Genomic DNA, 24,891 nt, shown 5'->3' on the forward strand with positions numbered 1-24,891 from the left:
CTCCAGGTTCCTGTCCTGCTTGAGTTCCTGTCCTGACTTCCTTCGATGATGAGCGGTGCTGTGGGTGTGTAAACCAACCAACCAACCAACCCTCTAGGTCCCTAAGTTGTTCTGGTCATGCAATGTCATTACAGCAACAATAACCGTAACAAAGACATCGCTTCAGGATAAACTACAGACCCTTCAGAGAGCTCTTGGAATACTAACATTCTCACGGAGGAGCTAGGTACATGTTTAGTATCAGGAGATCAAGAGTCTCTTCACTCCAGAAGTGTACCTGCCTATAATCTCAGCTACAAGTTGGGAGAGTCTGAGGAGTTGCAGATCCGTCTGGGTTTCACGATGAGTGTGAGGCCAGCCACAATACGGAAACAAAACACTGTGTGTTGCTATCTTGCCTCATGTGTTAAGTAGTCAGTGGTAGTAAGGGTAGGATTGACAGCTCTTATGACAATAAGCGATGCCAAAACTGATCCTGAAAAAGCATTCCATCCATTCTCTGAGCCTCTCACACAGGTGAATCAAAAGAACGCTTTGGGGATAAAATTGTCTCAAAAATAGTAAATAATGGCTCATAATAATATAAAATTAAATACATCAAGTTTTTAAAACTATATGAAAAACAGACTCGAGAAAATTAACCTGAAAAAGTATCTAAGTAGGCAGAAGACATCAAAGATGAGCAGTCAAGTGCATTTTCTCTAATGTTTTCAACACTCGCTCACTCAATCTCAGGTCAGGCACTCAGTCTGAGAAGAAGGCCTGCGGCACTGCACCAGACTCAACCCTGACTCCTACAGAGCACTGCAGCCAGACATGAAAGGTACTAGGAAAGTAACCCCACAGGTAAGTAGGGCAGAGGGAGACTGCAACGAGAACTGGATATCATCTTACATTTACCGTATCTACCAAGAAATTGTTCTACTCAACCCCACACCCCATGCTCATACAAGCAATTCTAATTAAATTTATTTCTAAATAAATAAATGAATAAATAAGCAAACAAACGACAACAACAACAAAAAGGCATCAAAGTAGGAAAGGGATGTGACTTGCTAGGAAGAGCTTTAGTGGGAGAGAAAGGATGAAGATAATGGGCTGGAAATGGCCAAAATGTATTAAAATACATGTATAAAATGGTTGAAGAATAAAATATGTATTAAAAGTATATTAAACTACATGAAAAAATTGTTCCTGTGAAAGAAAAATATATTCAAATTCCAAGGCAGCCCTGAGTAGTGATGGGAGGGAGGTGGGGAGGGGCGGCTGATGACCTGAGTTGGATCCTGTAGAACTACTTCCTACAACGTAAATGGGGGTTCCTAGGACACAGCACTTCAAACTCTTGTTCCCTGTGGCCCACCAGAACTGACTGAATACTCCCAGGAGCTGATGCAATCTGCAAAAACTCCTCCCTGATCCTTTAAGTAGTATCTCCAGGGTTTATCCCACCCTGCCTGAGGACTGGCTCCCAGGAACAATGCGCACGCAAGCCTAACTGCTCAAGCGCAGCATGCTGCACAGCGAGCTGGCAATCAGCTCTATGCACACTTCTCTCTGTCCTCAAACCCAGCGCATCCACACTGTGGCTGTGAGCTCTCCGGCATGCACATCACACCTCTGAGCAGACCGGACTGACACAGACTACAGAGGAATCCTTAGCCTCTTCTGTCTGACCAAAAGCCCCTCAATCGCTGAGGGTCCTCATTATATCTATCTATTGTGAACAACAAATGAGAGGAATGCTGAGAACGAACAGGCACTAAAACCATGTGAGTGAGTGAACAGTGGGGGTCCTGCTTCAGAGCTCACTGCTTTATTTACCTGTTCTCCAGAGCACAAGCAGAGGACAAATCCATCACATGCAACTCCCATGCGCTCACACAACTAGACATAAAATTCACCTAGCACCGCGGCCCCACTATTAGCTCTACTCCTAGGAAAGCCCATCTGCCCTGACCTGCTCAAACACTCTTTTTTTTTTTCTCCATCTTTATTAAATTCGGTATTTCTTATTTACATTTCGATTGTTATTCCCTTTCCCGGTTTCCAGGCCAACATCCCCCTAGCCCCTCCCCCTCCCCTTCTATATGGGTTTTCTCCTCTCCACCCTCCCCCCATTGCCGCCCTCCCCCAACACTCTAGTTCACTGGGGGTTCAGTCTTAGCAGGACCCATGGCTTCCCCTTCCACTGGTGCTCTTACTAGGATATTCAATGCTACCTATGAGGTCAGAGTCCAGGGTCAGTCCATGTATAGTCTTTGGGTAGTGGCTTAGTACCTGGAAGCTCTGGTTGCTTGGCATTGTTGTACATATGGGAATCTCAAGCCCCTTCAAGCTCTTTCAATCCTTTCTCTGATTCCTTCAACGGGGGTTCCGTTCTCAGTTCAGTGGTTTGCTGCTGGCATTCACCTATGTGTTTGCTGTATTCTGGCTGTGTCTCTCAGGAGCGATCTACATCCAGCTCCTGTCGGCCTACACTTCTTTGCTTCATCCATCTTGTCTAATTGGGTGGCTGTATATGTATGGGCCACATGTGGGGCAGGCTCTGAAGGTGTTCCTTCAGTCTCTGTTTTAATCTTTGCCTCTCTATTCCCTGCCAAGGGTATTCTTGTTCCCCTTTTAAAGAAGGAGTGAAGCATTCACATTTTGATCATCCGTCTTGAGTTTCATTTGTTCTAGGCATCCAGGGTAATTCAAGCATTTGGGCTAATAGCCACTTATCAATGAGTGCATACCATGTGAGTTTTTCTGTAATTGGGTTAGCTCACTCAGGATGATATTTTCCAGTTTCAACCATTTGCCTACGAATTTCATAAAGTCATTGTTTTTGATAGCTGAGTAATATTCCATTGTGTAGATGTACCACATTTTCTGTATCCATTCCTCTGTTGAAGGGCATCTGGGTTCTTTCCAGCTTCTGACTATTATAAATAAGGCTGCGATGAACATAGTGGAGCACGTGTCTCTTTTATATGTTGGAGCACCTTTTGGGTACATGCCCAAGAGAGGTATAGCTGGATCCTCAGGCAGTTCAATGTCCAATTTTCTGAGGAACCTCCAGACTGATTTCCAGAATGGTTGTACCAGTCTGCAATCCCACCAACAATGGAGGAGTGTTCCTCTTTCTCCACATCCTCGCCAGCATCTGCTGTCACCTGAGTTTTTGATCTTAGCCATTCTCACTGGTGTGAGGTGGAATCTCAGGGTTGTTTTGGTTTGCATTTCCCTGATGACTGAGGATGTTGAACATTCCTTTAGGTGTCTCTCGGCCATTCAATACTCCTCAGCTGAGAAATGACTGTTAGAGTCACAGAGTCACACCGAGGTACTTTATATTACTTGGGACTATTATGGAGGGTGTCATTTCCCTAATTTCTTTCTTGGCTTGTTTCTCTTTTGTGTAGAGGAAGGCTACTGATTTATTTGAGTTAATTTTATACCCAGCCACTTTGCTGAAGTTGTTTATCAACTTTAGTAGTTCTCTGGTGGAACTTTTGGGATCACTTAAATATACTATCATATCATCTGCAAATAGTGATATTTTGACTTCTTCTTTTCCGATCTGTATCCCCTTGACCTCCTTTTGTTGTCTGATTGCTCTGGCTAGGACTTCAAGAACTATATTGAATAAGTAGGGAGAGAGTGGGCAGCCTTGTCTAGTCCCTGATTTTAGTGGGACTGCTTCAAGTTTCTCTCCATTTAGTTTAATGTTAGCAACTGGTTTGCTGTATATGGCTTTTACTATGTTTAGGTATAGGCCTTGAATTCCTGTTCTTTCCAGGACTTTTATCATGAAGGGGTGTTGAATTTTGTCAAATGCTTTCTCAGCATCTAATGAAATGATCATGTGGTTTTGTTCTTTCAGTTTGTTTATATAATGGATCACGTTGATGGTTTTCCGTATATTGAACCATCCCTGCATGCCTGGGATGAAGCCTACTTGATCATGGTGGATGATCGTGTAATGTGTTCTTGGATTTGGTTTGTAAGAATTTTATTGAGTATTTTTGCGTCGATATTCATAAGGGAAATTAGTCTGAAGTTCTCTTTCTTTGTTGGGTCTTTGTGTGGTTTAGGTATAAGAGTAATTGTGGCTTCATAGAAGGAATTCGGTAGCGCTCCATCTATTTCAATTTCGTGGAATAGTTTGGATAATATTGGTATGAGGTCTTCTATGAAGGTCTGATAGAATTCTGCACTAAACCCGTCTGGACCTGGGCTCTTTTTGATTGGGAGACTTTTAATGACTGCTTGTATTTCTTTAGGAGTTATGGGGAGGTTTAGATGGTTTATCTGTTCCTGATTTAACTTTGGTACCTGTCTAGAAAATTGTCCATTTCCTCCAGATTTTCCAGTATTGATGAATATAGGCTTTTGTAGTAGGATCTGATGATTTTTTAAAATTTCTTCAGATTCTGTTGTTATGTCTCCCTTTTCATTTCCGATTTTCTTAATTTGGATACACTCTCTGGTTAGTCTGGCTAAGGGTTTATCTATCTTGTTTATTTTCTCAAAGAACCACCTCCTAGTTCTGTTTATTCTTTGTATAGTCTTTTTTGTTTCTACTTGGTTGATCTCAGCCCTGAGTTTAATTATGTCCTGCCTTCTACTCCTCTTGGGTGTATTTGCTTCCTTTTGTTCTAGAGCTTTGAGGTGTGCTGTCAGGCTGCTAATATATGCTCTCTCCTGTTTCTTTATAGAGGCACTCAAAGCTATGAGTTCTCCTCTTACCACTGCTTTCATTGTATACCATAAGTTTGGGTATGTTCTGCCTTCATTTTCACTAAATTCTAAAAAGTTTTTAATTTCTTTATTTCATTATTGACCAAGTTATCAATGAGTAGAGCACTGTTCAACTTCCATGTATATGCGGGGTTTCTGTCATTTTTATTGTTACTGAAGACCAGCCTTAGTCCCTGGTGATCTGATAGGATGACTGGGATAATTTCAATCTTCCTGTATCTGTTGAGGCCTGTTTTGTGACCAATTATATAGTCAATTTTGGAGAAGATACTGTGAGGTGCTGAGAAGAAGATATATTCTTTTGTTTTATGATGAAATGTTCTGTAAATATCTGTTAAATCTATTTGGTTCATAACATCTGTTAGTTTTTCTATGTCTCTATTTAATTCCTGTTCCCATGATCTGTCCATTGATGAGAGTGAGGTGTTGAAATCTCCCACTATTATTGTGTGAGATGCAATGTGTGCTTTGAGCTTTAGTAAGGTTTCTTTTATGAATGTAGGTGCCCCTGTATTTAGAGCACAGATATTTAGTCTTGAGAGTTCATTTTGGTGGATTTTTTTCCTTTGACGACTATGCAGTGTCCTTCCTTATCTTTTTTGATAACTGTTGGTTGAAAGTCCATTTTTATTTGATATTAGAATGGCTACTCCACCTTGTTTCTTGGGACCATTTGCTTCAAAAGTTGTTTTCCAGCCTTTTATTCTCAGGTAGTGTCTATCTTTGTCTCTGAAGTGTGTTTCCTGTGTGCAGCAAAATGCTGGGTTCTCTTTACGTATCCAGTCTGTTAATCTATGTCTTTTTTATTGGGGAATAAAATTGGGGAATCCATTGATGTTACGAGATATTAAGGAATAGTGATTGTTGCTTCGTGTTACTTTTGTTGTTAGAGGTGCAATTATGTTTGTGTGGCTATCTACTTTTGGTGTCATAGCAAGGAGATTAGTTTCTTGCTTTTTCTAGGGTGTAGTTTCCTTCCTTGTGTTGCAGTTTTTCCATCTATTACCCTTTATAGGGCTGGATTTCTAGAAAGATATTTCATAAATTTGATTTTGTCATGGAATAGCTTGGTTTCTCCATCTATGTTAATTGAGAGTTTTGCTATACATAAGCCTGGGCTGGCATTTGTGTTCTCTTAGGGTCTGTATGACATCTGCCCAGGATCTTTTGGCTTTCATAGTCTCTGGTGAGAAGTCTGGTGTAATTCTGATAGGTCTGCCTTTATATGTCACTTGACCTTTTCCACTTACTGCTTTCAAAACTCTTTCTTTGTTTTGTGCATTTGTTGTTTTGAGTTTTATCTATTTGGGGTTCTGTAGGCTTCTTGTATGTTTATGGGTATCTCTTTCTTTAGGTTAGGGAAGTTTTCTTCTATAAGTTTGTGAAGATATTTACTGGCCCTTTAAGTTGGGAGTCTTCACTCTCTTCTATACCTAGTATCCTTAGGTTTGATCTTCTCATTGTATCCTGGATTTCCTGGATGTACTATGCTAGGAGCTTTTTGCATTTTACATTATCTTCGATGGTTCTGTTGATGTTTTCTATGGTATCTTCTGTCCCTGAGATTCTCTTTTCTATCTCTTGTATTCTGTTGGTGATGCTTGCATCTATGACTCCTGATCTTTTCCCTAGGTTTTCTATCTCCAGGGTTGTCTCCCTTCCTGCTTTCCTTATTGTTTTTATTTCCATTTTTAAAACTGGACAGTTTTGTTCAATTCCTTCACCTGTTTGGTTCTGTTTTCCTGTAATTCTTTAAGAGATTCTTTAAGGGATTTTTGTGTTTCCTCTTTAAGGGCTTCTAGTTGTTTACTTGTGCTGTCCTGTATTTCTATAGGAGTTATTTATCTCCTTCTTAAAGTTCTCTATCATAATAAAATGTGATTTTAAATCCAAATCATGCTTTTCCAGTGTGTTTGGATATCCAGTATTTGCTTTGGTGGGAGAACTGGGCTCTGATGATGCCAAGCAGTCTTGGTTTCTGTTGTTTAGGTTCCTGTGCTTGCCTCTCGCCATCAGGTTGTCTCTAGTGTTAGCTTGTCTTGCTGTCTCTGAAAATGGCTTGGCCCTCCTGTAGACCTGTTTTCTTTCAGCTGGCTCTGGGAACAGAGAGCTCTCCTCTCAGGTGTGTAGGTGCTCCTTGCAACTGGCTTTCAACTCTGGGTGCAGGCAGAAACTGGAAGGGTCCTGCCCCTGACTGCTCCTAGGTCCCTGTGCCAAGTGGGCACAGATGGCACTAAGTGATTTCCTCTTGGGTTGAGAATGTGGGCAGAAAGTATTTATCTCCTCTGGGTTCTAAGAAGTATCTGCACTTCTGAGGGTCCAGTTCTCTTCCCCACCAGATTTGGGTGCAGGACGCTGTGTGACCAGTTCAGTTCTGGGTGCAGGCAGAAACCAGCTGGTTCCAGCCACTGACTGCTCTATATTCCTGTATCTAGAGGCAGGAATCCTCTTGGGCCAGGGATGTGGGCACAGGTGGGCAGAAGTGGTGGTCTGTCCTGCGGTCTCAAGATTGTCCATACTTCTGAGAGTTCAGCTCTCTCCCCCACGGTATTTGTGTACCCTTGTGCCCTTTTCTAGCCACCTTGAGCACCAAGCACGTTGTGCATATGCATATGCATGCATGCAGATACACGTACATGAATATAAAGTTAAAAGAACTCTTTAAAATAAGAACTAAATAAACAAGAGTACCACAAATGCACTAGGGAATAGGAAGGCTTATCTGGATTAAGACAAACCTGCATCAATAAATCTTAAGTCCTAGTAAGTTGTCCACACAGGAACTATATGTTAGGTAATATATAGCAAGGCCAGGAGGCAAGGGTGATTGGATCTCTCTGAATTTGAGGCCAGCCTGGTATCACTCCCACCATCCCACAAAACACTGTAGTACATGGCAAGACCCAAGAATACTGAACAAAACACCACCCCTGAATTCACAGAATCTAACAGTCAGGGAATCAAGAATCCAAGTGGACAGTACAAAAAGTAACTCGCATAAGGGAATGGAGAAAGAGTGGTGGGACTTGAAGAGCACTGTGTGCTGTCCTTGGGATGCTAGACTTATCTAGTAGTACCAATCCACTTCAAGGTACTGAGCAGGAAATGTGCATCCAGCTTCAGGAAGAATAGATTGGTGGAGAGAAATGAAAGAATGAAAAAAAAGTAGGACATTGTTACAAAACAACCTCAGAAATCACTTCAGGGTCAAAGTAAACTGGGGCCAGGAACAAAGGCTTTATTACTGCCTCTGTGTACATGTACAACTAATACCTGAGTTCCTCCTTGTCCTATATAATACTGAACTGAAAGTCCTACAATATAACACTAAGGGGTTAGATGTATCACAGCAATACAGCACGTTCTAGCTAGCAAGACCCTAAATTTATCTCCAGCACTTCCAAGAAGCAAATAAAGAATTTTGAAGTATGCCACCAGTCCCCACTTTATATAACAATAAAAAGTAGTAAGAAGTCCAGTAGTTCCTGGATGAAGCCTCTCTAATGATAATTATGTTAGGTTCCATGTATGTGATGTGTATATAGGGTTCATTTCATTCACTTTTGTTTTTTCTTGGCAATGTTTGGTTCTTTACCTAATAATAAAATAGCACCAGCATCAGGCAAGTATCAAGTGCAGCTGATAGTACAGCATATCCTCCCTCCCCTGTGTTCAAACTGTAGCAGCCATATTCTCACCAAGTTACAAAGGTGATATAGCAACAAAGTCTGGGAGAAATGTGCAGTTACATACTTTGATCTGAGATTGAGGATATATTTTCCTATTACTATATGATTTTAAATTATGGTAGAAATGTATAATATAATCTAAACATATCACATATCTAAAACAGAAGTAAAATATACTGAACCGATAATGTTCCCCTAGAATTACTCAAGCACTTCATTAGCCAAAGAGTTTCTACTATATAGATGCTCCCTGACTCTACATAGGATCAGGTCTGGAAAAACCTCTATAAACTGAAAACACTGTGTTGCAAATGTGTTTTGCAAACCTAACCTGAACACCAAAGTAGCACTACAATACACTACAGGGTACTAACTGTCTATTCTCACAATCAGAAGGCTGATGGACTATAGCTTACTGCTGCTACCCAGCATCACAAAAACAAAAAAGTCCGGGGGTGGGGGGATCAAAATTTAGAATTCAAAGTAAGGTTTAACTGCCTGTGGGTTTCACATGAAACTGTATTGTGTAAGTCAAGGAGTATCTAAAAAGATTTTATACACAGCTAGGACTATGACTGTAGGACTTTAATGTATCTAGGGACACCAATGTGTCCAGACCCTTGTTAAGTCCCCAACTAAGACACTGTGTGAGACAATTCTGACAAAGAATCTTCTCCTTCCTGCCTGGAGAGTGGACACTGGGATTGGCAGGAGCCGCCCTCCTGTACTGCTACTTGATAAAATGGCATGACCAAAACCACTTAGGGAAAAACAATGGCATATGGGTGTGAAAGAAGTCCACCAAAGCAGACAAGGTGTGGCAGCGGGAGCAGGAAGCTCGCTGTTCACATTTCCACTGGTACATAGGACACAGGGAGAGTAGGAAACTGGGCAAGGCTATAAACCCCTCCAGACCTGTGATGCTTCCTCCAACCAAGTTCCACCTCCTACGACTCCTATAACATCTCCAAATGGAGACCTATGGAAGACGGTCCTCCTTCAAACCTCCATACCTATTATAGCCACGAAATAAATGATGTGGGTTAGTGATTAGTAAGTACAAAAAATAAGCCTGATCAAGGCCAGAGGCTGCATAGAACCCTGCAGAGACCCTGAATAGAACCAAACATGACCAATAAAAAATAAAAGTGAAAAAAAAATAAAAATAAAAGTGAATTGAAGGATTCCTAATGAGCCCTATATACACATACACTGGAGCCTGGCATAAATCATCATCAGAGAGGCTTCATCCACAAACTGATAGAAGCAAATGCAGAGACCCCCAACCAGACATTAAGCAGAGCTTGAGGAATGATTATAGGAGGAAGGGAGGATTGACTATAAAGGGAGGAAGGATTATAGGAGTCAGAGGGGTCAAGGACACCACAAGAACATGGCCCACAGAATCAACTAACCAGGGCTCATAGGGACTCATGGATACTGAATCGACAATCAAGGAGCTGCACTAGGTCCTCTGCATATATGGTATGGCTGTATAGCTTGGTGTTCTTGTGGGACTTTTAACAGCAGGCACAGGGACTGTCTCTGACTCTTTTGCCTGCTTTTGGGATCCTTTTCCTCCTACTGGGTTGCCTCCTTCAGCCTTAATATTAGGGTTTGTACCTAGTTTTATAGTATCTTGTTATGCCATTTTGGCTGATATCCCTGGGAGGCCTGCCCTTTTCTAAAGGGAAATTGAGAAGGAGTGGATCTGGGGAAGAAAGGAGATGTGGGAGAGGGACTGGAAGAAGAGGAAGGAGGGGAAACTGCAGTGGAGAAGTGGAGAAAACAAATCCAGACATACAGACAGCACTATGATGGTAGTGATGAGGAGGAGGGGAGGAAGAGGAGGAAGAAGAGAGTACATTGTTCCTACCTTCAGACCTTTCAGCAAAGGAGAACTCTATTCCCTTTTGCTAGCTCACCAGAGACTACACATACTGCTATCTATGCCTTCTGCATCCCTCAGAACAAAAACCATTGCATATGCAATGTCTATTGACTCTGCACAGAGAACCCTTTACCATCAGCCACACTTACTATCCAACCTGATTCCCTGTCAATCTCTTGACTCATAGTTTCCACTACAGTAAACAAGTGAACTGTTCTTCACCTCTCTAGATAAAAACTCTTATTCTTTTATCCTTCCATTTCTCCACCAAATTCTTCCTCAATTTCCAGACTGCCTATCATCTCTTGCTGAAAAACATTCCCTGCCCTCTTGTTCTTGTTATCACTCCAAGTACCCACTAGTCAGTACCCACTACTCTAAGTCAGGGCTCTTTGTCCATGCTTTTTCATCCCAAGTAGTCCACAGCCCCTCAAGAAGAAAAACAAAATCTTAGATTTCTCAGTATTTCTGGATCCTGATACATTATTTGCCCAACAGGAAATGCTTTGTAAGTGCTTGTTGATGAATCAGATTTACAAAAATTATTATATGCCAGATATAGAGAACATGTCTATCATGCCATCACTCAATTCAAAGGCTGAAGTAGTAAGACACAAAAATTAAGCTACAGAGGGAGTTCAACACTAGCCTTAGGCTACACAAGAAAGCCTGCATGGTAAAAAAGAACCAAAAACATGTAATACATAATGTAAAATGAGCCACTAAATATCAAAACCTTAATATTCAACCATAAATTGTCCTGAAGAGAGACAGGCTGTTATCTCCTTCCCTGTATATATCCTTTTATATCATTTCTTTGAATAGCTGTAAGGCCAAAGGACAAGTCTATACATTATCCTCAGGCTCTTTAGTTTTTGTCTTGCTCCCAATAAGAAGGCAGGAAAAAACAAATAGGTAACAAAAAAATCTATTTTACTATGTAACTAATGGCCATCATCAAAATGAACACAAGGAAATTAAGATACTTTCATACCTGTCACATTGTTGCATTATGGAAATTTCTTTGATTATTTCCTGAAGATCTGACTCAACAGGTACTTGCTTAATTGCAACAACTTGACCAGATTCCTTATGTATTGCTTTAAAAACACTTCCATAAGACCTTAAAAAAGAAAGCCAAGATGTTACTTTTTTTTTACATCAAGCATTGTATTAAAGACTACTGAGCTTTTTATGTATATTTTGCATACTGCATTTTCTAGCTTAAATCATCATTATAATGGTCAAAAACAAAAGTAAAGGAATAATAAGTTCATGAAGGAGCGTTACTGCTTGAATTACAAACTTAAAAGTTATCAAGTAAAAACACAGTGAGTTGCTATTTTCTTATGGGAAGAAAGGAGTAGGAGGCAGAGGAGATAGGAAGGAGGCCAGGAGGCTAACTTACGGTTTGTCAACTCAAATGCAGCTTAAAAAGACAGAAAAGGAAATTACAAGCATGAAAAGTAAGTTAAAGACAGTCCAAGTCTCGGGCTAAGAGGAAGACTGAATCAAGCAGAAGCCCAAGGGACCTTTCACTGTGAACCTTTTTTTTTTTTCTTTTTTTTTCTTTTTTGATTCTTTTGGGACAGGCTCTCATGTAGCCTTAAACATACTATAATCCAAGGACAATCTTAAATTACCAAGATTGCAGATGTGTACAACACCAAACTATCGTGAACCATTTAACACTAAATTAAGAAAAGTTGGCAATCCTCAACCAAAGTCTCTCAAGGCTTCTTTAAGTATCACCTTTCAAGAGAAAGACTACACACTCATGGGTAGTCACATAAAAGGAGACAGAAGACTTAATCTCTACTCTAGCTTTTGAATGTCTATCAACTAAATACTTGTGTGTTTTACAGAGCAGAAGCAATGAAGAAAAAAGTGATCTGTAACTTAATATGTACTCCAAACCAAGTTTAAAACTACTTAGTTCTAACAGTAAACCAGGTACCCTGACAGTTTTACAAGCATTGAACCTTCAGAATACCTTGGATTGTGTTTCCCAATTTATAATCAGTGCACTATGTTTTGTCATTTTGTAGTTATGTCTAACTTAGCCAACTGTATCAGAAAAAGAGATTTGTAAAAATCTATCTTATAATTTGTCAAGTTTCTGTTTTTAACCATATACTTAAAAGGGAAGACTGCAAAGTATACCTCTGTTTGTGTGTGTGAGACCATAACTAAATACAACAGATACTTTATATAAGCATTACAATCAGACTTGCTAATAACATTTAATCCTTTTCTAAGTTTTATATCTGTCCACTTCTAAAAGACAAAATCACATATCCATTTTTACTAGATTCTACTTACTCAGCAAATGACTCTCCCATCAGAGTTAGTTACTGTACTGTCTGTCCAAATGATCCGACAGGATTTCCCTTCCTATCCTTATCTCTACTTCTCTGTCCACTTGGGACCTTTTCCCTCTCATTTACCCAACAGAAGCACTGTTCCTTTTGTTTTCCTTTGATTTTTACCCATATGTTTGACTCTTTCTGATAGAATTTTTAATAAAAAACATCCTCCTGTTTAATTTTATATAGAGCTTATGAAAGCAGATTGGCTACTTTTAATTTTCTCCGAAGAGTTAATATTTTAATGTGACATTTAGTGAGCATTATACTTCATTTTACTTTTCCCACCTTATATTTGGAATGTTATATATTATATGTTCTTGCAAATATAATTGTTTTATACTTATTATCTACCTTTATCCATGATCAAATAATATACATTCCTCTATTATTTTGAAATGTTAACAATTCACCTGCCTATACATACTTATTTCCTCAAGATACTCAATTCAAAGCTTCTACTGGTCTTTTCCCAAATAAAATGGGTCCTAGGGTGCCAAACACAACCACAACCACTAGCCTAAGAAAGGCAAAATTATGAAGTTTACCAATGATAATGCACAAGATGGCCAAAACTCATACAAATCACTTTACAGCACATTTCTTGCTTCAGAGAGAGAGAGAGAGATTTTTCTAAAAGATAGTGTTACTATCCATACCTATCACTAATTGTCAGATTTCATGGTATTAGTAGTACTCACTCCAGCAAAAATACCCTGGTGAGAGCCTAGACAACACCACCTTTATATAAAAGATGTTTCCACGGTTCTTACTCACCCTTCTCCAAGCTTCTCCAAAACATCAAAGACCTCTTCAGGCTGCTTAGTCAAACTGTCTTCACTCAGCTTTTTTAGCTTACTGATAAAAGTAGAAAGAAAAATGCTTTCCTTAAAAGCTTTTTAAAAGACAATGCAATAAGCAATATAATCAGACGTTCCAAAAGCAAGTACAATGAAAGGTGCAGCCAACAGTCCCTTCCGAGGGATGTTCCTTGTGTGCCTGGCAACAGACTCCAATAGAAACCTCTTCAAAATCAGATGGTCATTCCTTTCCCTCATTCAGAAAGACAAGATGGCATTTTATACATATGCAATTCATGCACTGCTTCCACTCAACAACATACAGTTGTTTATATACTGATAATAACATATATCCCACCTAATAAAGGGGGTACATTCCAAGAAATACTTTAGGTAATTTTAACACAATAAGAACACCATGGACTGTACTTCAGCAAATCAAGGATATATGGCCTATTACATGGGCCGTATACACCGATTTCTACTCTATCCATAATGAACACAACACAGGAAAATTGGTAAATATGGAAAATTGGAGAATATGGTAGAAGATATACATGGCTTACATTTTTGCAGTAAACAGTTTCATCAGAAGGAATATACTTAGAGATAATTATTAGAACTACACTACAGTTAATACATAAGCATAATAATTTAATATCATGGCCAAGTAGTATATACTGTACACAAGAGCATGTGTTATACTTTTATACATTTAGAGCATATTGGCTTGTTCACACAGTACCAGCATAAACACCATATGTTATACTCAAAGATCACAGTGGTTATATCACTAAATAATATTAGAAAATTTTCGCTCTATTATAATCTTATGAGGCCAGTGTCATGCATAATTCATTATAGACCAAAACATTATGCAGCACACTGCCTTTACAAGAATATACCTACTACTGTAAAAACAAATATGCTATAAATGATACTAATATGACTAACTTAAGATTACTAAAATTGTTGATATAATTTATGTTTTCCAAATATACATGTACACAGAGAAACAGTCAATAAGTATCTTATCGCTTAACTTACATAAAGACAAAAATATAGAAGTCTGCCTGCTACTATTGCCTTGGCGAATGAACGTGGTATCAAACTGCCTTCTAAATAGTCTTAAGCCCACAGCGCAGCTGTCAAGCCTCATCAGAGAACGTCTCCTTGCAGTAGACAGTGGTTAATAAAGAGACAATAGTCAAAGTCCAGCAAATATGGTACTGGAGTGTTCTAGCCCAAATGGAACAATGCACGCGCACGCATGCACCACATGCCAGGTGTTCAGGGGTCTCCTAAAGAGAGACTGGAAAGAGGGTGAGGGGCAGAGGTTGGGAACAGTGCTGGAAAGCAGTGCCTTCTGGGCCTGACACAGGTGAGCACTGATGAACTCACATTAGCTATGGTCACCTGTACTCAATTAGGCCATCAACAGTCACTGGGGGAAGAGGGAATCACACTCCTCAGTGGGGCAGCCACTGGTAAGTTGTCCGTGCTCCAGTAAATAACCTCCTATCCCAACTCATGAAGACAACCATCTTTAGTGAGACAGATAAACAGACACACACAATAGAAGAAAGACATGGTAAAAAAAAAAAAAAAAAAAACTAAGGGCTTCCGTGGGAGGAGGTGTGGCAGGGTGAAAAGAAATAAATTCGTGACCCTCGGATCCCGGCCCGCAGCAGCTCTCTGCTCCCAGACGCCTTGGGAGAGAGACCTCACCGCCTGATCAGGTGGGCACTCCTGAGGCTGCAGGGCGGAAGAGACCACCAACACTGCCCACTGCTGCGCACATCCCTGGCCCAAGAGGAAACTGTATACGGCCTCGGGGTTCCCCCAGAGGAGGGCCCAGGAGCAGGAGGACCGCTGCTTCTGAGACACCGCCATAATCTGAACAAACAGACCGGATAAACAGTTCTCTGCACCCAAATCCCGTGGGAGGAAGAGCTAAACCTTCAGAGAGGCAGACAAGCCTGGGAAACCAGAAGGGACTACACTCTGCACACATCTCGGACGCCAGAGGAAAACACCAAACGCCATCTGGAACCCTGGTGCACGGAAGCTCCCGGAAAGGGTGGCGCAGATCTTCCTGGTTGCTGCCTCCGTGGAGAGCTCATAAGCAACACCCCACGAGCAAACTTGAGCCTCGAGACCACAGGTAAGACCAACTTTTCTGCTGCAAGTGACCTGCCTGGTGAACTCAAGACACAGGCCCACAGGAACAGCTGAAGACCTGTAGAGAGGAAAAACTACACGCCCGAAAGCAGAGCACTTTGTCCCCCTAACTGGCTGAAAGAAAACAGGAAAACAGGTCTACAACACTCCTGACACACAGGCGTATAGGACAACCTAGCCACTGTCAGAAATAGCAGAACAAAGTAACACTAGAGATAATCTGATGGAAAGAGGCAAGCGCAGGAACCCAAGCAACAGAAACCAAGACTACATGGCATCATCGGAGCCCAATTCTCCCACCAAAACAAACATGGAATATCCAAACACACCAGAAAAGCAAGATCTATTTTCAAAATCATATTTGATCATGATACTGGAGGACTTCAAGAAAGACGTGAAGAACTCCCTTAGAGAACAAGTAGAAGCCTACAGAGAGGAATCACAAAAATCCCTGAAAGAATTCCAGGAAAACACAATCAAACAGTTGAAGGAATTAAAAATGGAAATGGAGGCAATCAAGAAAGAACACATGGAAACAACCCTGGATATAGAAAACCAAAAGAAGAGACAAGGAGCTGTAGATACAAGCTTCACCAACAGAATACAAGAGATGGAAGAGAGAATCTCAGGAGCAGAAGATTCCATAGAAATCATTGATTCAACTGTCAAAGATAATGTAAAGCAGAAAAAGCTAGTGGTCTAAAACATACAGGAAATCCAGGACTCAATGAGAAGATCAAACCTAAGGATAATAGGTATAGAAGAGAGTGAAGACTCCAGTAAATATCTTCAACAAAATCATAGAAGAAAACTTCCCTAACCTAAAAAAAGAGATACCCATAGGCATACAAGAAGCCTACAGAACTCGAAATAGATTGGACAAGAAAAGAAACACTTCCAGTCACATAATAGTCAAAACACCAAACACACAAAATAAAGAAAGAATATTAAAAACAGTAAGGGAAAAAGGTCAGGTAACATATAAAGGCAGACCTATCAGAATCACACCAGACTTTTCGCCAGAAACTATGAAGGCCAGAAGATCCTGGACAGATGTCATACAGACCCTAAGAGAACACAAATGCCAGCCGAGGTTACTATATCCTGCAAAACTCTCAATTAACATAGATGGAGAAACCAAGATATTCCATGACAAAATCAAATTTACACAATATCTTTCTACAAATCCAGCGCTACAAAGGATAATAAATAGTAAAGCCCAACATAAGGAGGCAAGCTATACCCTAGAAGAAGCAAGAAACTAATCGTCTTGGCAACAAAACAAAGAGAAGAAAAGCACACAAACATAACCTCACATCCAAATATGAATATAACAGGAAGCAATAATCACTATTCCTTAATATCTCTCAACATCAATGGCCTCAACTCCCCAATAAAAAGACATAGATTAACAAACTGGATATGCAACGAGGACCCTGCATTCTGCTGCCTACAGGAAACACACCTCAGAGACAAAGACAGACACTACCTCAGAGTGAAAGGCTGGAAAACAACTTTCCAAGTAAATGGTCGGAAGAAGCAAGCTGGAGTACCCATTCTAATATCAAATAAAATCATTTTTCAACTAAAAGTCATCAAAAAAGATAAGGAAGGACACTTCATATTCATCAAAGGAAAAATCCACCAAGATGAACTCTCAATCCTAAATATCTATGCCCCAAATACAAGGGCACCTACATACATAAAAGAAACCTTACTAAAGCTCAAAACACACATTGCACCTCACACAATAATAGTGGGAGATTTCAACACCCCACTCTCATCAATGGACAGATCATGGAAACAGAAATTAAACAGAGATGTAGACAGACTAAGAGAAGTCATGAGCCAAATGGACTTAACAGATATTTATAGAACATTCTATACTAAAGCAAAAGGATATACCTTCTTCTCAGCTCCTCATGGTACTTTCTCCAAAATTGACTATATAATTGGTCAAAAAACGGGCCTCAACAGGTACAGAAAGATAGAAATAATCCCATGCATGCTATCGGACCACCACGGCCAAAAACTGGTCTTCAATAACAATCAAGGAAGAATGCCCACATATACTTGGAAATTGAACAATGCTCTACTCAATGATAACATGGTCAAGGAAGAAATAAAGAAAGAAATTAAAAACTTTTTAGAATTTAATGAAAATGAAGGTACAACATACCCAAACTTATGGGACACAATGAAAGCTGTGCTAAGAGGAAAACTCATAGCGCTGAGTGCCTGCAGAAAGAAACAGTAAAGAGCATATGTCAGCAGCTTGACAGCACACCTAAAAGCTCTAGAACAAAAAGAAGCAAATACACCCAGGAGGAGTAGAAGGCAGGAAATAATCAAACTCAGAGCTGAAATCAACCAAGTAGAAACGAAAAGGACCATAGAAAGAATCAACAGAACCAAAAGTTGGTTCTTTGAGAAAATCAACAAAATAGATAAACCCTTAGCCAGACTAACGAGAGGACACAGAGAGTGTGTCCAAATTAACAAAATCAGAAATGAAAAGGGAGACATAACTATAGATTCAGAGGAAATTCAAAAAATCATCAGATCTTACTACAAAAGCCTATATTCAACAAAACTTGAAAATTTGCAGGAAATGGACAATTTCCTAGACAGATACCAGGTACCAAAGTTAAATCAGGAACAGATAAACCAGTTAAACAACCCCATAACTCCTAAGGAAATAGAAGCAGTCATTAAAGGTCTCCCGACCAAAAAGAGCCCAGGTCCAGACGGGTTTAGTGCAGAATTCTATCAGACCTTCATAGAAGACCTCATACCAATATTATCCAAACTATTCCACAAAATTGAAACAGATGGAGCACTACCGAATTCCTTCTAGGAAGCCACAATTACTCTTATACCTAAACCACACAAAGACCCAACAAAGAAAGAGAACTTCAGACCAATTTCCCTTATGAATATCGACGCAAAAATACTCAATAAAATTCTGGCAAACCGAATCCAAGAGCACATCAAAACAATCATCCACCATGATCAAGTAGGCTTCATCCCAGGCATGCAGGGATGGTTCAATATACGGAAAACCATCAACGTGATCCATTATATAAACAAACTGAAAGAACAAAACCACATGATCATTTCATTAGATGCTGAGAAAGCATTTGACAAAATTCAACACCCCTTCATGATAAAAGTCCTGGAAAGAATAGGAATTCAAGGCCCATACCTAAACATAGTAAAAGCCACATACAGCAAACCAGTTGCTAACATTAAACTAAATGGAGAGAAACTTGAAGCAATCCCACTAAAATCAGGGACTAGACAAGGCTGCCCACTCTCTCCCTACTTATTTAATATAGTTCTTGAAGTCCTAGCCAGAGCAATCAGACAACAAAAGGAGGTCAAGGGGATACAGATGGGAAAAGAAGAAGTCAAAATATCACTATTTGCAGATGATATGATAGTATATTTAAGTGATCCCAAAAGTTCCACCAGAGAACTACTAAAGCTGATAAACAACTTCAGCAAAGTGGCTGGGTATAAAATTAACTCAAATAAATCAGTAGCCTTCCTCTACACAAAAGAGAAACAAGCCGAGAAAGAAATTAGGGAAACGACACCCTTCATAATAGACCCAAATAATATAAAGTACCTCGGTGTGACTTTAACCAAGCAAGTAAAAGATCTGTACAATAAGAACTTCAAGACACTGAGGAAAGAAATTGAAGAAGACCTCAGAAGATGGAAAGATCTCCCATGCTCATGGATTGGCAGGATTAATAAAGTAAAAATGGCCATTTTACCAAAAGCAATCTACAGATTCAATGCAATCCCCATCAAAATACCAATCCAATTCTTCAAAGAGTTAGACAGAACAATTTGCAAATTCATCTGGAATAACAAAAAACCCAGGATAGCTAAAGCTATCCTCAACAATAAGAGGACTTCAGGCGGAATCACTATCCCTGAACTCAAGCAGTATTACAGAGCAATAGTGATAAAAACTGCATGGTATTGGTACAGAGACAGACAGATAGACCAATGGAATAGAATTGAAGACCCAGAAATGAACCCACACACCTATGGTCACTTGATTTTTGACAAAGGAGCCAAAACCATCCAATGGAAAAAAGATAGCATTTTCAGCAAATGGTGCTGGTTCAACTGGAGGGCAACATGTAGAAGAATGCAGATCGATCCATGCTTATCACCCTGTACAAAGCTTAAGTCCAAGTGGATCAAGGACCTCCACATCAAACCAGACACACTCAAACTAATAGAAGAAAAACTAGGGAAGCATCTGGAACACATGGGCACTGGAAAAAATTTCCTGAACAAAACACCAATGGTTTATGCTCTAAGATCAAGAATCGACAAATGGGATCTCATAAAACTGCAAAGCTTCTGTAAGGCAAAGGACACTGTGGTTAGGACAAAACGGCAACCAACAGATTGGGAAAAGATCTTTACCAATCCTATAACAGATAGAGGCCTTATATCCAAAATATACAAAGAACTCAAGAAGTTAGACCGCAGGGAAACAAATAACCCTATTAAAAAATGGGGTTCAGAGCTAAACAAAGAATTCACAGCTGAGGAATGCCGAATGGCTGAGAAACACCTAAAGAAATGTTCAACATCTTTAGTCATAAGGGAAATGCAAATCAAAACAACCCTGAGATTTCACCTCACACCAGTGAGAATGGCTAAGATCAAAAACTCAGGTGACAGCAGATGCTGGAGAGGATGTGGAGAAAGAGGAACACTCCTCCATTGTTGGTGGGATTGCAGACTGGTAAAACCATTCTGGAAATCAGTCTGGAGGTTCCTCAGAAAATTGGACATTGAACTGCCTAAGGATCCAGCCATACCTCTCTTGGGCATATACCCAAAAGATGCCTCAACATATAAAAGAGACACGTGCTCCACTATGTTCATCGCAGCCTTATTTATAATAGCCAGAAACTGGAAAGAACCCAGATACCCTTCAACAGAGGAATGGATACAGAAAATGTGGTACATCTACACAATGGAATATTACTCAGCTATCAAAAACAATGACTTTATGAAATTCGTAGGCAAATGGTTGAAACTGGAAAATATCATCCTGAGTGAGCTAACCCACTCACAGAAAGACATACATGGTATGCACTCATTGATAAGTGGCTATTAGCCCAAATGCTTGAATTACCCTAGATCCCTAGAACAAAGGAAACTCAAGACGGATGATCAAAATGTGAATGCTTCACTCCTTCTTTAAATGAGGAAAAAGAATACCCTTGGCAGGGAAGGGAGAGGCAAAGATTAAAACAGAGACTGAAGGAACACCCATTCAGAGCCTGCCCCACAGGTGGCCCATACATATACAGCCACCCAATTAGACAAGATGGATGAAGCAAAGAAGTGCAGACCGACAGGAGCCGGATGTAGATCGCTCCTGAGAGACACAGCCAGAATACAGCAAATACAGAGGCGAATGCCAGCAGCAAACCACTGAACTGAGAATAGGTCCCCCGTTGAAGGAATCAGAGAAAGAACTGGAAGAGCTTGAAGGTGCTCGAGACCCCAAAAGTACAACAATGTCAAGCAACCAGAGCTTCCAGGGACTAAGCCACTACCTAAAGACTATACATGGACTGACCCTGGACTCTGTCCCCATAGGTAGCAATGAATATCCTAGTAAGAGCACCAGTGGAAGGGGAAGCCCTGGGTCCTGCTAAGACTGAACCCCCAGTGAACTAGACTATGCGGGGAGGGTGGCAATGGGGGGAGGTTTGGGAGGGGAACACCCATAAGGAAGGGGAGGGGGGAGGGTGATGTTTGTCCGGAAACCGGGAAAGGGAATAACACTTGAAATGTATATAAGAAATACTCAAGTTAATAAAAAAAAAAAAAGAAAAAAAAATTAAAAAAAAAAAAAAGAACTTCAAGACACTGAAGAAAGAAATTGAAGAAGACCTCAGAAGATGGAAAGATCTCCCATGCTCATGGATTGGCAGGATTAATATAGCAAAAATGACCATTTTACCAAAAGCAATCTACAGATTCAATGCAATCCCCATCAAAATACCAATCCAATTCTTCAAAGAGTTAGACAGAACAATTTGCAAATTCATCTGGAATAACAAAAAACCCAGGATAGCTAAAACCATCCTCAACAATAAAAGGACTTCAGGGGGAATCACTATCCCTGAACTCAAGCAGTATTACAGAGCAATAGTGATAAAAACTGCATGGTATTGGTACAGAGACAGACAGATAGACCAGTGGAACAGAATTGAAGACCCAGAAATGAACCCACACACCTATGGTCACTTGATTTTTGACAAAGGAGCCAAAACCGTCCAATGGAAAAAAGATAGCATTTTCAGCAAATGGTGCTGGTTCAACTGGAGGGCAACATGTAGAAGAAGGCAGATCGATCCATGCTCATCACCCTGTGCAAAGCTTAAGTCCAAGTGCATCAAGGACCTCCACATCAAACCAGACACACTCAAACTAATAGAAGAAAAACTAGGGAAGCATCTGGAACACATGGGCACTGGAAAAAATTTCCTGAACAAAACACCAATGGCTTATGCTCTAAGATCAAGAATCGACAATTGGGATCTCATAAAACTGCAAAGCTTCTGTAAGGCAAAGGACACTGTGGTGAGGACAAAACGCAACCAACAGATTGGGAAAAGATCTTTACCAATCCTACAACAGATAGAGGCCTTATATCCAAAATATACAAAGAACTCAAGAAGTTAGACCGCAGGAAGACAAATAACCCTATTAAAAAATGGGGTTCAGAGCTAAACAAAGAATTCACAGCTGAGGAATGCCGAATGGCTGAGAAACACCTAAAGAAATGTTCAACATCTTTAGTCATAAGGGAAATGCAAATCAAAACAACCCTGAGATTTCACCTCACACCAGTGAGAATGGCTAAGATCAAAAACTCAGGTGACAGCAGATGCTGGAGAGGATGTGGAGAAAAAGGAACCCTCCTCCATTATTGGTGGGGTTGCAGACTGATACAACCATTCTGGAAATCAGTCTGGAGGTTCCTCAGAAAATTGGACATTGAACTGCCTGAGGATCCAGCTATACCACTCTTGGGCATATACCCAAAAGATGCCCCAACATATAAAAAAGACACGTGCTCCACTATGTTCATCTCAGCCTTATTTATAATAGCCAGAAGCTGGAAAGAACCCAGATGCCCTTCAACAGAGGAATGGATACAGAAAATGTGGTACATCTACACAATGGAATATTACTCAGCTATCAAAAACAATGACTTTATGAAATTCATAGGCAAATGGTTGGAACTGGAAAATATCATCCTGAGTGAGCTAACCCAATCACAGAAAGACACACATGGTATGCACTCATTGATAAGTGGCTATTAGCCCAAATGCTTGAATTACCCTAGATGCCTAGAACAAATGAAACTCAAGATGGATGATCAAAATGTGAATGCTTCACTCCTTCTTTAAAAGGGGAACAAGAATACCCTTGGCAGGGAATAGAGAGGCAAAGATTAAAACAGAGACTGAAGGAACACCTTCAGAGCCTGCCCCACATGTGGCCCATACATATACAGCCACCCAATTAGACAAGATGGATGAAGCAAAGAAGTGTAGGCCGACAGGAGCTGGATGTAGATCGCTCCTGAGAGACACAGCCAGAATACAGCAAATACAGAGGCGAATACCAGCAGCAAACCACTGAACTGAGAATAGGACCCCCGTTGAAGGAATCAGAGAAAGAACTGGAAGAGCTTGAAGGGGCTTGAGACCCCATATATACAACAATACCAAGCAACCAGAGCTTCCAGGGACTAAGCCACTACCTAAAGACTATACATGGACTGACCTTGGACTCTGACCTCATAGGTAGCAATGAATATCCTAGTAAGAGCACCAGTGGAAGGGGAAGCCATGGGTCCTGCTAAGACTGAACCCCCAGTGAACTAGACTGTTGGGGGGAGGGCGCCAATGGGGGGAGGGTGGGGAGGGGAACACCCATAAGGAAGGGGAGGGTGGAGGGGAATGTTTGCCCGGAAACTGGGAAAGGGAATAACACTCGAAATGTATATAAGAAATACTCAAGTTAATAAAATAATAAAAAAATAAATAATAAATGCTCAAGACCTTTAAATGAAAATAAAAGCATTAAAGAAAAAAAAGAAATAAATTAATTTTATATGTGTGTGAAACTGTCACAGAATGAAAAGTAAAATTTTTAAAAAATAATAAAAACAAAGATAAAAAAGGAAAACAGTGCCTTCAAAGTAACTACATGAAGGAGAAAATAGGAACGACAAAAGACAGACTCAAGGAACACTGAAGCACAGAGCTGAGGAGACAGCTACAAAGAACACAGACAAGGGCCATGTCCTGACGTAACTATCTTCTGTGTATTAACTCCATGTGTTTAGTGCTGTGTTCTTTCTTACCAGTGCCCAGCAAGTCAATCACAGCTTGTCTTGTCCTAGCTTCGTGTACCTCTCCTTGTTTTGCCCCAGCCCCAGCACTTCTAACCCCAGCTCCCCGAAGGGCAAGGAAAGTAGAGACTGTCTCTATATAAGCCACACTGTCCTGTGAGGACACTGGCAGTCCTAGGCAATGACAAGTAGTTCTCACAAGCCCTAGTTGGATGACATGTGAGCCCTGAACAACTGCTTATACCGAAGAACTCCATTTCATTACCCTCATACCTCAGGGACTATCAGTCAGTTCCCATCCTGAGAAGGGTCCACTGTTTGGCACACAGCTACTTTGAGGGCCTGAAACTAAGAACAACCAAAATCAGGGAGCCTGAGGGCATACTACCACAATCTCTGGGAGACTGGCCCACAAGATGGTCACAGAAGTAGACACACTGAGAAGTTCAAACAGCAAAAAGCCACAGCAGTAAAAAGTACAGGAGGCAATGGCTCCACACTGTACCAGAAGTGAAGTCCATCTGCTGAGGATACCCGAAAGACCCTCATATGATGAACTACGAGTATACACACACACACACACACACACACACACACACACACACACAGAGGGTATATATCATACTTGTTTACAGGTATCAAAGTATGAGTAAGTCCAGGAGCCACTGTTCTATATTCTAATTTACATGATTTTTAAAAGAACAAAATAAGACTGAGTATGAGTACCTCATCAGACACTAAGCACAAGAAAATAATGCCAAGGAAACAAAGATCAACCTTAAGTTCCAAATCAAGTTCAGAAGAA

General features: G+C 40.4%; 1 protein-coding gene across 8 annotated transcripts in view; it reads right to left on the minus strand.

The window, feature by feature from the left end:
- Stk3 (serine/threonine kinase 3) overlaps positions 1-24,891 on the minus strand; it is a 270,132-nt gene that overhangs the window by 221,567 nt on the left and 23,674 nt on the right. For 7 of the 8 annotated variants that reach the window (XM_008765462.4, XM_039079866.2, XM_039079865.2 and 4 more), the window contains exons 2-3: positions 13,470-13,550; positions 11,321-11,449 (exon numbers count right to left, since the gene is read on the minus strand). In XM_008765462.4, the coding sequence (XP_008763684.1) occupies positions 11,321-11,449; positions 13,470-13,550 (210 nt within the window). Of the gene's footprint in view, positions 1-11,320; positions 11,450-11,734; positions 11,756-13,469; positions 13,551-24,891 lie in introns of those variants that run through there. The other variant, XM_063264222.1, reaches the window with a different exon arrangement.

Source organism: Rattus norvegicus, chromosome 7 (genome assembly GCF_036323735.1).
Source record: "Rattus norvegicus strain BN/NHsdMcwi chromosome 7, GRCr8, whole genome shotgun sequence".
NCBI classification, from domain to species: domain Eukaryota; kingdom Metazoa; phylum Chordata; class Mammalia; order Rodentia; family Muridae; genus Rattus; species Rattus norvegicus.